This window comes from Staurois parvus, unplaced genomic scaffold, assembly GCF_062004578.1.
Source record: "Staurois parvus isolate SC_StPar_1 unplaced genomic scaffold, SC_StPar_1.0 ptg000432l, whole genome shotgun sequence".
NCBI classification, from domain to species: domain Eukaryota; kingdom Metazoa; phylum Chordata; class Amphibia; order Anura; family Ranidae; genus Staurois; species Staurois parvus.
In genome coordinates, this window is record NW_028318228.1 from 3,280,927 (window position 1) to 3,293,555 (window position 12,629).

General features: G+C 42.9%; 2 protein-coding genes across 3 annotated transcripts in view; both read right to left on the bottom strand.

The window, feature by feature from the left end:
• Positions 1–12,629, bottom strand: part of CEMIP (cell migration inducing hyaluronidase 1) — a 219,752-nt gene that overhangs the window by 174,303 nt on the left and 32,820 nt on the right. The gene's annotated exons all lie outside the window — the stretch shown is intronic.
• Positions 1–12,629, bottom strand: part of LOC149454359 (cell surface hyaluronidase CEMIP2-like) — a 192,212-nt gene that overhangs the window by 54,318 nt on the left and 125,265 nt on the right. For both annotated transcript variants that reach the window (XM_089687637.1, XM_089687638.1), the window contains exons 16-17: positions 9,913–10,065; positions 6,991–7,168 (exon numbers count right to left, since the gene is read on the bottom strand). In XM_089687637.1, the coding sequence (XP_089543763.1) occupies positions 6,991–7,168; positions 9,913–10,065 (331 nt within the window). The remainder of the gene's footprint in view (positions 1–6,990; positions 7,169–9,912; positions 10,066–12,629) is intronic.

The window sequence follows — 12,629 nt, forward strand, 5'->3', positions numbered from 1 at the left end:
CAATAGACCTGCAAGTTATGAGTTCCAGAATGTATTTATACAAAAGCAAACAGTTAATACAGAGGTCCACTGGTGAGTTTCCACTCTATATGGCCTTTAGCCTGGGTCCACATATATGTGGTGCGGGATATCGCATGTGATTCGCACAGGAACCGCACCGCATTCCTGTGCAAATCACATGCGATTTGTGCACAGGAACCGCACCCGCACCAGAAAGGCGCAGGACCCTTTTTTGGGCCCGCACTAGAATCGGATTGCATGGGTATTCACACCTATGTGATTCAATTCTGCACATCGCACCACATTTTGCGAACCGCTTTCGGGGTGTTGTTAACTTAACATACACACCTGCAGCGGTTCACATAAACGGGGTGCGATTGTGATGCGATGTGGAATTCTCACAAAAAACGCTGCAAAGTCCGCACTGCATCAGTGTGAACCAGGGCTCAATCAGCTATGACTGCTAATACAGAAGTCCCCTAATGAATTTCTAAAATAGTTCCTGCACTACTTTCCTGCAGTGAAATTGGAGGTACAAATCACACTGATCTGCGGTTTTGAAATCGTGCTACTTCAAGTGAAGTAGCACAATTTCAAAGTCACATTCTGTGTGAACCAGGACTTGGGGGACATTATTTTACAGTTTATGATATTACAACTTAGCTGTCAGATGTGCAGCAATCCGCGCACAGCGATCTTATTACACAATCTCTCCTACGGTACCAAGCTGATATTAAATCATCTTGTTTATTAGATGTCCAAAATGAGAGAAAAGATAGAAACAAAGCTGACCCTCATCTAACTCTATTTCTGGAATTGCACATTCTGTTCAGTCTTGCTGTGTTGCCCAATCATCAAGGCAACCAACGTACTCCCCTTCATTTAGAGAACCGATAGAGCTCATTGCTGCTACTTTTTTTATTGATTCTTCAATACACGTTTTTCAATATTGTACACATAGGCAAGAAAATAATGATACAAAGTACAAGTGTTGAGATCAAGGAACCTTCTCAACCTTCTTGTTCCAGAGAAACCCTTGAAATAATTTTTCGGTTTTGGGGAACACCTCCTGAAACCAGTCCATTGGTGGTCAGGGGGAACAAATACCCCTAACATCAATGGCCAGTGAGAAGAACGCCCCTTTAAAGTGGGATTCAGAATGCCATTCTTAAGGACAGCTAAAAGAATCTTTGGTGTCATGCAGCTGGCTCTGCAAAGTGGCATTGGCACTGGAACCATGCAGGCACCATCAGTTACAGCTCAAGGAACCCCTAGCAACCTCTAGAGGAACCCTGATTGGGGATGGCTTATATAGAGCTTCTATAGAATCAATGGATGAAACCATGCAATGTAGTTGTATACAAATACTGGTAGGTAGGGTGGTGACCATAATATCTGTTGGGTGGGTATTAAAGTGTTACTAAACCCTGGACCCTGCATTCACTATATCTGTTCTCCCACAGTACACACAACATGGAAATGCAATTATTTTAGTAAATATAAACTGCTAAATGCCTTTTCTCATCAGCAGTTAGAGCAGTCTTGTGACTTCTATCAGTATCCGGCTGAGCACTGGTTAAAGCTTGTACGAGGAGTTTGCATTCTACTCTGACTGTCCTATGAGGCTGCATGACCCTCTGTCTAGACCAGTGGTTCTCAACCTGCGGGTCGCGACCCCTTTGGGGGTCGAACGACCCTTTCACAGGGGTCCCCTAAGACCATCAGAAAACACATATTTCCGATGTGTAAAGAGCAGCTACTATGTAGAAAGCAGCTGCTGTGTTGAAAGCAGCTGTATTGGAGGTAAAACGACACTCATGAATTATAATTACTGGGTAAATAATTTTATGGTTGGGGGTCACCACAACATGAGGAACTGTATTAAAGGGTCATTAGGAAGGTTGAGAACCACTGGTCTAGACAGTGCTGATTTGCCCTGTGCTGATCACATGCACTCTGGCCATACACACTAAACTGAGCATGTGTACAGTGACTCCTAGAGCTCTGTATTATCAGCAGATGGATTTGGCACTGTGGAAGAAGAGGAGGATAAGAGAAGACAGCATCAAACAGCCTTTTTACACAATGCAGAGGATTAACCCCTTAGGTTCCTCAGTGAGTATAACAAGTATGCTTTACTGCATCTACAGACTGATTTTACTGTTAAAACGTTAATGTTTGAAAATTGCCCATCAGGAAATGGGAAAGTTATATTCAACTATTATAGTATCAACATTTCTTATATAACTATCTGGTAACTGCACTTGCAAAGTACACAGTCTATTTGTCTTTAGTAAATTAACTCCTTAACATGGAGTGCTTAAGCTCTTAATGAAGGTGGCCCATGAATGCGTGTGTGCGCATGCTTGCCCTCAGAATGACGGTTTGTCATGCATTCTAAAAATATGTGGCTGTCATTGAGAATGTAAAGCAGCTCTGTGTATGAGGGCCCCCCAAATTTGAAGTGCCCGGGACCCCCCAGGGTCTAAATCTGGCCCTACAAAAAATGTAACTACCCAAAGACAGGAGGCACATGCCTGGATCACCAGGTGAAAATAAAGGGGGAAAAAAAACAGAAAAAAGAACACTAATTCAGCCATCACATCTAAGAATTGGTAAGCTGCAATGCATTACATTTTTGTGCTTAGATACACTTTCAATATGTTGGAAATACAAACCATAGACGTATTACATTTAAAATGAATTTGGCCCCCTACACTCTGTATTTTGGGGATGTCGAATGGATTCAGTCCATATTTTGGCTGTCTTATCAGACGGCTTAGGGATAGAAAATGTGAGCTTAAAGTGTTACTAAATCCACAACAGTAAAATCAGTCTGTATATGCAGTAAAGCATGCTAGTTATACTCACTGTGGAATCTAACGGGTTAATCCTCCACATTGTGTAAAAAGGCTGTTTGATCCTGTCTTCTTCGATCCTCCCCTTCTTCCACAGTTCCCAATCCATCTGCCATAGAGCAGCCGTGGCAAGCCTGCACATGCTCAGTTTAGTGTGTATTGCTAGAGAGTTTTTTTTGGGGGGGGAGTGCATGTAATCAGCACAGAGCCAATCAACACTGTCCAGACAGAGCGTCAAGGGTTATGCAGCCTCATACAACAGTCAGAGGAGAATGAAAACTCCTCCTACAAGATTAAACAGCATTCTGCTGCACACTGATAGAAGTCAAAAGACTGCTCTAACTGCTGATGAGAAAAGGTATTTAGCAGTTTATAGTTAATAAAATAATTGCATTTCCATGTTCTGTGTACTGTGGGAGACATAGTGAATGCAGGGTTCTTGGAGACCAGATATAGTGAATGCAGAGTCCTGGGAGACCAGATATAGTGAATGCAGGGTCCTGGGAGACCAGATATAGTGAATGCAGGGTCCTGGGAGACCAGATATAGTGAATGCCGGGTCCTGGGAGACCAGATATAGTGAATGCAGGGTCCAGGGAGACCAGATAAAGTGAATGCAGGGTCCTGGGAGATCAGATATAGTGAATGCGGGATCCTGGGAGACCAGATATAGTAAATGCAGGGTCCTGGGAGACGAGATATAGTGAATTCAGGGTCCTGGGAGACCAAATATAGTAAATGCAGGGTCCTGGGAGACCAGATATAGTGAATGCAGGGTCCTGGGAGACCAGATATAGTGAATGCAGGGTTCTGGGAGACCAGATATAGTGAATGCAGGGTCCGGGGAGACCAGACATAGTGAATGCAGGGTCCAGGGAGACCAGACATAGTGAATGCAGGGTCCTGGGAGACCAGATGTATTGAATGCAGGGTCCTGGGTGACCAGATATAGTGAATGCAGGGTCTGGGGAGACCAGATATAGTGAATGCAGTATCCGGGGAGACCAGACATAGTGAATGCAGGGTCCAGGGAGACCAGATATAGTGAATGCAGGGTCCTGGGAGACCAGATATAGTGAATGCAGGGTCCTGGGAGACCAGATATAGTGAATGCAGGGTCCTGGGAGACCAGATATAGTGAATGCAGGGTCCGGGGAGACCAGATATAGTGAATGCAGGGTCCTGGGTTTAGTAACACTTTAACTGCTTGCACTAAGATTGTATATATCTTAGAATTTCATAGTAATGCTGAGATGTACTACTGTCCAGAAAAAAATATTCAGAGAAATCCAAAGATGGAAAGACAAAATACAGAATAAGAGCTTTTACCACATTGTCCTGGCTAAAGATAACACAACAAACCTAGCATCTTCCACAACAGTCTCACTGCCATACACATTATTGATTGACTACCAAGAGGGACTTCATGGATCATTTGATATTTTTCAGACATTGGGGTTGATTTACTAAAGGCAAATTGGCTGCTCACTTTTCAAGTGAATTTTCCCTTAGCTTACTGAATGAAGTGAAGCTCTGCTGGCTTCCATTATCCAATCATGCTCAAGCAAAAACAGGTTTTTTTTCTTGTACGTGATTGGGTATTGTTTGCCAAGTGAATTTTCACCTCATTCAAAACAAACACCTATTTGCCTTTAGTAAATCAACTCCATAATGCTTCAGACTTGCAAAATGTTTTAGATGAAAAAAAATAACCCAATTAGAAAACAAAATTCAAGTCTTAATAACAGTCCAACTTTTATCTCTGGCAGCTGCTGCTTTTTAATCCCCCTCGCTTAATGTTTTCTGTATAGCGGCTAAAATGCATTTGGGAAAAAGAATAACAAAAGCTGGCGTGTTTTGTCCTGAGATTTTGGCACATGGCTGTGGAATAATATGTATCTTCTGATTCATCTTTCCACATTAATTGCCACTCAATCCTTACAGTAAGAGATTTGTGCGCTGTCTAAGTGGGGAATCCATTTCTACGTCAGAGGCTTACAATAGGATTCGGGTCATTTAGTAAAGGTGGGGTAGTGTGGACATAACGCTCTCCCAGCCCAGGCACACATTAACTCTGTTTGAACAATTTTCTCAAGATTTATATTTGCTTGGGGTTAGAAACATTAACCCTCTAAGAACCAAGCCAAAAAAGGTTTGTCAAGGAGCAACATGTGATGGAGGATCCTTAAACTGCATCCCCGGTAGCACCGCTTGGTTAATCATCCCGCCACTTAATGTCTTTCTCCTGCAAGACTCAGCGGGTCTGGCATTTCAGGGTGTAGCCCAGAACTGGTTCAGACAATACCTCTGTTTTATGATGGATAATGAAAAGCATATCAGCTCAGCTGAGTACAAGCTCGGGAGAAAGGTCAGGGCAACCTGCAAGACACACACAGCTACCAAATTCTTTGCTCCGGGACTCAGCGAGGAGCCGACTGCCAACACAAACACACTTTTAGACTCCTCAGCATGTTATATCTCATTGCTTTAAGGCTTGTCCTAGCTTATATAAATCTGGTGTCTCCGCAGTGTACGAAATGTGGGATGTTTAACCCTCTGCTTCCCAAGGAAGTTCCCTAAATGAAAATTTGTTTTATTTTTATGCACCTTGGCTTTGGACCACCGGGGTCAATTCCTGCAAGAGACAAAATTATATGGAGTTGTGTGTGTGTGCACCTTGGTATGATGGTAAGATCGGTATATTGAAAGCTCTTTGAAGAGCTGGTACGGATGGGAAAGGCTCCACTTTCTTCTCTACAGCTGAAGTCTACATATGCAAGATGGTCCATCTAGCTTGGACCAATGTAAGTATGTATGTGCCATACCTGAGGGATCCTTGTGGGCGCTGAAAATTACTGTAGTTAGTGCAGCTACTACAGTGATCACCGCTATCCTCCGGGTCCTGTATTGAGGGGCTGCCATACTGAACACACAAGATTGCTTACTCAGCATGGGCACCATTCTCAGAATGCTTTGCACCTTTCTCAATGGATGCCAGGTATCCTTTGATTGGAAGAGGCAGGACATTGAAACTGTTGATTTCCATTAAGTCAAATCAAAGAACGAGCAAAATCCTCTCTTGTAGTAAAAGAGGTATAGACTCCAGAGAGAGATATCATTTCCCCCGGTACAAATCATTAGTAAGACCTCATCTGGAATATGCAGTTCAGTTTTGGGCACCAATTCACAAAAAGAACATTGGGGAACTGGAGAAAGTACAGAGAAGGGCAACCAAACTGATAAGAGGCATGGAGGAGCTCAGCTATGAGGAAAGATTAGAGGAACTGAATTTATTCTCTCTTGAGAAGAGGAGATTAAGGGGGGATATGATCAACATGTATAATACATAAGGGGGATATGATCAACATGTATAATACATCAGTGGTTCATATAGTGAACTCGTGTAGAGTTATTCACCCTGAAGTCATCACAGAGGACAAGGGGGCACTCTTTACGTCTGGAGGAAAAGAAATGTAATTTCCAAACATGGAAAGGTTTCTTCACAGTGAGAGCTGTGAGAATGAACCAACTCCCTCAACTCCCTCAAGAGTTGGTTCTAGCCAGCTCAGTGGATTGCTTTAAAAAGGCTTGGATTGTTTCTTGGATACACAGAATATAACTGGATGCTAACATTTATACGTAAAGTTGATCCAGGGAATATTCGATTGCCTCTCGGGGGATCAGGAAGGATTTTTTTTTCCCTGCAGGAGCAAATTTGATTGTGCTTTGCTGTTTTTTTTGCCTTCTTCTGGGGTATAGGATCATAACTTTTTTTTTTTATGGTTGAACTGGATGGACTTTTGCCTTTTTCAGGCAGACTAACTATGTAACTATGTAACGTCCTTGAATTCATTGATCAAAATGGAAGGTGCCCTGTGAATGGTGCCCATGCCAAACAAGTGACCCCCTGAATTACTATGCAGGAGGGCAGCCGCTCAGCATAGGACCTGGCATACAGAAGCACTTACTGGAGTAGCAGTGGCTACTACAGTTTCTTCCAACTTCCACAGGGATTCTTCAAGTATGACACATACAAGGTGGACCAATGGTATTCTGCTATAAAATGTAAACCTCAGGTATAAAAGTGTAGATTTTCTATCTAACTAGCATGCCATTAATATATTTCACTTACACTTCTCTCCATCTTGACAAGGGACACGTTGTTTTGAGGGTTGATCTGCCAAGAGTTCTTCAGTGAAAACCCGATTGCACTAGATGGTCTTTCGGCCGTGGGGAGAAATTTCTTAAATGTGCATCTGAGAAGTCTGACCGGCCCATCATATATCTGAAATCCACGAATCGGAAATGTCCTAAAGATTAAAAATGCAGAAACATGTTATTTGACATCAAACAAAATGATACTATGATTTGTGATGTTAGGTTTAGGCACATTATAAAACTATGGATAGATTTTTGTGACTGATTTTATGCTGCAGAGGGCAGGAGATCCCCTATAGTGTGCTGCATACTGGAGATTTATTTTTTTATTATTTATTGATAAATTAGGTGAAATTGCTATTTGGAATAATTATTCAAAATGGTTACTGCCTGCGTTTGGCATAACATCATAACATCATTTAATTAGGACTGCAATACACTTTGTGGTAAGATGATTCTATACTGCATATTTAAAGGGAACCTCTCTACCCACTTTCTCCCATTCCTCTCCTAAGGGCTTTTTTGGAGTGGAACGAGATGCTTAAAGTGAACCTCTGAAGACAGAAACATGGGAGCTGAATTGTTTTTAAAGGTGCAGCTCATCCTAATCACTGTCTAGTCAATCACTGGAACAAGAGGCTTTAAAGGTCATAAGCTCCAGTCTTGAATACTCATTTCAGGTCAATGAACCACTGGGTAGTAAGGCAGACAGCCCCAGAGCCCATGCCTTTAAACACAATTCAACAGTGACAGCTCCTGTATAGGGGATCACTTTAAAGTAGTTCTAAAGGCAGTTTTTTTTATCTTAATGCATTCTGTGCATTAGGGTAAAAAACCATTTTTGTGCGCCCCCTTTATACATACCTGAGCCCGATGTCACCGATGTACCAGAGAACAGCATTGCTGCACTGTCTCTCTCTCCTCACTTGCTCAGAGGCAGCAGTGCGAGCGATTGGCTCTTGCTGCTGTCAATCACAGCCAGTGAGGAAGGAGTCGGGTGGTGGGGCCAAGCTGCACTGTGTGTGTCAGTGGACACACAGAGGCGGCACGGGAGCAAGCCTGTATAAGTGCCCCCATTGCAAGCCTACATTCAGCAGAAGGAGGAGACAGGAGCGCCATTGGGGGGAGATGAGAGAAGAGGAGGATCGGGGCTGCTCTGTGAAATACCACTACATGCAGCAGGCAAGTATAACAAGTTTGTTATTAAAAAAATATATTTTTTCCTTTACAATCACTTCAATGCATGTCTATAGCCAACTTTTTCGTTTTGGATATAGAATATAGAATGGTAAAACCTGTATTGTTTTTGTTTTATAGATCTTTCTTCTTTACATTAGTGTTTCTGATATTTTTTCCATGGAAACAATTCTTCTATATATTTTTGTGGTCATGAGCCAGTATTTTTAAGTCTATTTTATAAAGTGGATCCATTTTAATACAGACGTCTATAAGTTATATAAACTAAAAGTGTGCTAGTATTATAATTAGCCTCAGAGGAAGTCGGAAGTGACGTGACATCGGACGTAAACCAGAAGTTAAGGAGTGGCCATTTTGGAGAAGGTTTTTCCATGCTGTTTGTGATTGGGATTGAATACATGCTGAGACACACTTTTTATTTGCAAGCACAATTTAACTATTAAAGAGTTATATTCCTGTCATTGCCTACTACACTATTTTGATGTGTTTTGCCATATGTTAAGATGCCATTGGGAATTATTATTATTACTATACAGGATTTATATACCGCCAACAGTTTTCTCTTTATAATATAAAGGGAGACAATACAGCAGCAATACAGTTCAATACAAGAGAGATAGAAGGGCCCTGCTCCTCGGAGCTTACAATCTAAGATTGTATACTTTGTGGAGTGAGAGGAGCCTTTTTCTATCTATGCAAGTGGATTTAAATTGTCTGGTAAGGTGCATGGTGTATAAGGTGGTGGATAGTGTGCTCACTAACACTGAGGATTTATGATGTGAGGGGAGCACGAGAGAGTGTGTATTGTTTAAAGGATATTACACTATATATAATCTCTTTGGAGGTACATTTCTTATGTGAAGATGGACGGACCTGGGAGGTATTATTGAGAAAGGTGGAATTTGTTAAAGTTTTTCAAGTTTTGGAGACGGTAAGAGTAAGGATTACAGATGCTTAGAAGTGGACGCACGGTGGAGTGTATTTTGCACTTATTATCACTATCTTTGTAAGTGCGGTTTTCTTGTGTAAGATATCACGTGTTGTGGATAATGCACTATATGCGATTTAATTATTTTTTGAGGGTATTAAGTAGAAGAAGAGGAATTTATCACTTGTAAAGGAAGAATATTGAATAAGAAGATATCAACACTATTGGGTTTAGGACACTAAGACGCTGATTAACCTCTTGGCGCCTGGCGAACGCAAATGTGCGGCCTCCCGGCGTCTGGGCCTAGATGCCGAGCGGCTGCACATTTGCGTTCTATTAAAAAAACACATATGTGCTGAGAGTGCGCGCCCTGCACGCTCTCAGCACACACGTTCGGTGCTCACGGAAAGGTCCCGATATCCTCTTTCGATCAGGACCTTTCCTGATCATGTGACTGCCGTGACAGCGAATCACGGCGGTCACATGACCCTAAAACCCCACCCCGCCTCCCAGCTTCTGGAACCCTTAAAAGGCTGGGAAACGCCGGCGCCAAGGGGTTAAAAACTGGACTGTGTGTTTTGGACTTTCGGGGGAGAAAGTATATTTTGGCGTCTGGGGTTTATTGTGTTAGCACTAAGTATCACACCGATATATTTATTTATTAGTATTATAATTACACTTAAACATTTGATTTTAGTCATTTTAATTAGACTCTTTGTAACCAGATACAGATTAATAAAAGAATGATAAACTTTGATAAAAGAATCTTACTTGTTCCGTGGCAGGGATCTCTGTTCCCCTGAGCCTCCACGTCCCCAGTAACTGTTCTGCCCACCCTGTGAACCAACATTCTCACTCTCCCCCACAAAGATGGAATCAGAGACCTCCAAGCTGGATCCTTCATCAGTTGGGAATGTTCCATCACTAAAAGAATTACAACAAACCTACCGTGAATGTGTTAGTATATACAGTTTTGTTTACAACAGTATGCTTAAAGGCATGGTTCTCTTTTACCAAAAAACTGCCTCTGCAGATAAGGGGTGTCTGTAGATGAAGACAAACTGTGCAGCTTTCACCAAAGTTGAATAATGTCCTTGTTATAGGTGTAGGTGTAAAAAAGGTTGTGAAATGCTGGCCTATTACCATGTGAAATTGATTTACTTCTCTTTCAATTTTCTAGTAAAAACTTGCTTTTCAAGATTACAGGTCTAAACCCCAATCTCAAGTCAGTCCCCCTTTCTATTAGAAGCAATCTTACTGGCCACTGAGGTGCGCTTATTGGACAGGTGGTCAGTAGGTGGGACGGGTCTAATAAAGTCACTAATTTAAGCGCTTAGTGAAATCAGCTTTTGAGGGGCACACAAAGAAAGGATCTCTGACAAAAAAAGGTAATAGCAGACACCTTGGGGTTGATTTACTAAAGGCAAGTAGGCCGTTCACTTTGCAAGTGAATTTTCCCTTTGCTTAATGAATGAGTTGAAGCTCTGCTGATTGTACAAGCAGAAACGCAGTTTTTTTTGTTTTGTTTTTGTTTTTTTAATTTCCCCTTGCACATGATTGAGCATTCATTGCACAGTGAATTTTCACCACATCTGCAAAGCTGATGGCCTTGCAAAGTGAACAGTATATTTGCCTTTAGTAAATCAAACCCATTCCTGTGCCATCTTTTTTTTCTTTAAAGTGGTTGTAAACCTCTGAAATAAAAAATAAACAAAGCATATCCTTCTATAGCATGTGTATTGAAACAAAATGAAGGAGGTCCAGTCAGAAAAATGTTCTTACAGCAGAGGTCCGAATCACATGTTCAATGACTCAGATCATTCACATCACAGGCCCCTCCTCTTATATCTCAATTCCATTCTTACATCAGCGTCCTCCTTCCCCCTTACATATTACAACCCCCCCATTTACATCACAGCACCCCCATTCACATCACAGTTCCCCATTCATAGTTGTGTTCTCAGTCCTTTTTCACATCAACACCCCTCCAAATAGTAGTGTCCTTTGCCCCTCTCACATAACTCCCCACAGTAGTGTCGTCCTCTGGCCCCCTTCCCCCCAACCCCACAGCAGTGTCCTCCTCTGTCCCCCTTTACATCACCTGACCACAGCACTGCCCTCCACTGCCCCCTTTCCCCCCCCCCCACCCACAGCAGTGTCCTCATCTGCCCCCCTTCACCCCACCCCAAGGCAGTGTCCTCATCTGCCCCCCTTCACCCCGCCCCAAGGCAGTGTCCTCCTCCTCTGCCCCCCTTCAACCCCCCACAATAGTGTCCTAACCCCCCCCCCCCACACACACACACAGAGTAGTGTCCTCTGCCCCCTTCACCCACATCCCCCCACACAGCAGTGTCCTTTTCTGCCCCCCTTCACCCCACCCAAAAGCAGGGTCCTCCTCTACTCCCCTTTAACACCCCACAATAGTGTCCTCACTTACAACACAGAAGTGTCCATCTCTTTCCTCCTCCCCCCTCACCCCCCACCACGGCAGTGTCCTCCTCTGCCCCCCTTCACATCACTCTGCCCCTCCACCCTTCCCTTCCCCCTCCTTCACAGCCATGTACTAGCCCCTTCACTCTCCTACCTCACAAGGACAAACACAGCAGAGTGGAGGGTAGGATGCACAGCAGCACTGGGCAGTCCTAGCAACCAATCACCTGCTGGTTAAATCAATCTAAAGCACCCAGCATATTTCCTGTCTGTTCTCTTCCCTCTGTTATCTGTGTGAGTCACTTGTGACTGTCCATCCTGAAACCACAGAATCCTGGAGGATGATCCTGCCCCCCCCCCCCCCCCCAGCCCACAGAAGGTGATTGACAGCCTCAGCTGTGCATGTTTCCCTATGAGACTGTGTGTGGGGGTGTCCATTCCCTCCACTCCGGTATCAGATTACGCTCAGCTCCCTTATCTGTGCTCTGCAGTGTGTGATGTTAATCCCTGTGCCCCTTGCCTGCTGGAGCTCAGAAATGGTGTGTAAAATGTGCTTTAGGAGGCTATAGAGGAGAGAAGGCTGCAGGTAAAAATGTACAACTTATGTAGGAGGATTTGTATAATCTGTGTATCACCTGAGGCTGGTTACTTCCCTGGGTACATGCAAGGTTTACAACCACTGTTTAAGACATGCAAACTAGCACACATCGATGTGAGTTCAACCTCCAGGTTTTACTGCAGGTTAATAAATAAAAACTAGCATTTAACTGATTGCTGTGATTAACAGTCAAACGCTACATCCTTCTGCTTTTAATAAAGGATACCAAATATATTACCAATACACTGTAGTATCTATAAAAATCACCTTATATAATGATGATAATAATAAAAAAAACATTTTGGAAGTAATCATAAAGGAGTGTAGGAGGAGGGAGATGTGTTGCTATAGGAAGAAAAGAAAATACAATTTTTATATCTGTAGTGAACAAATGTCATGACTTCCTAATCGCTAAGTAGCAATCCTAACCGCACACTATAAAATGATTATAGACATGGCC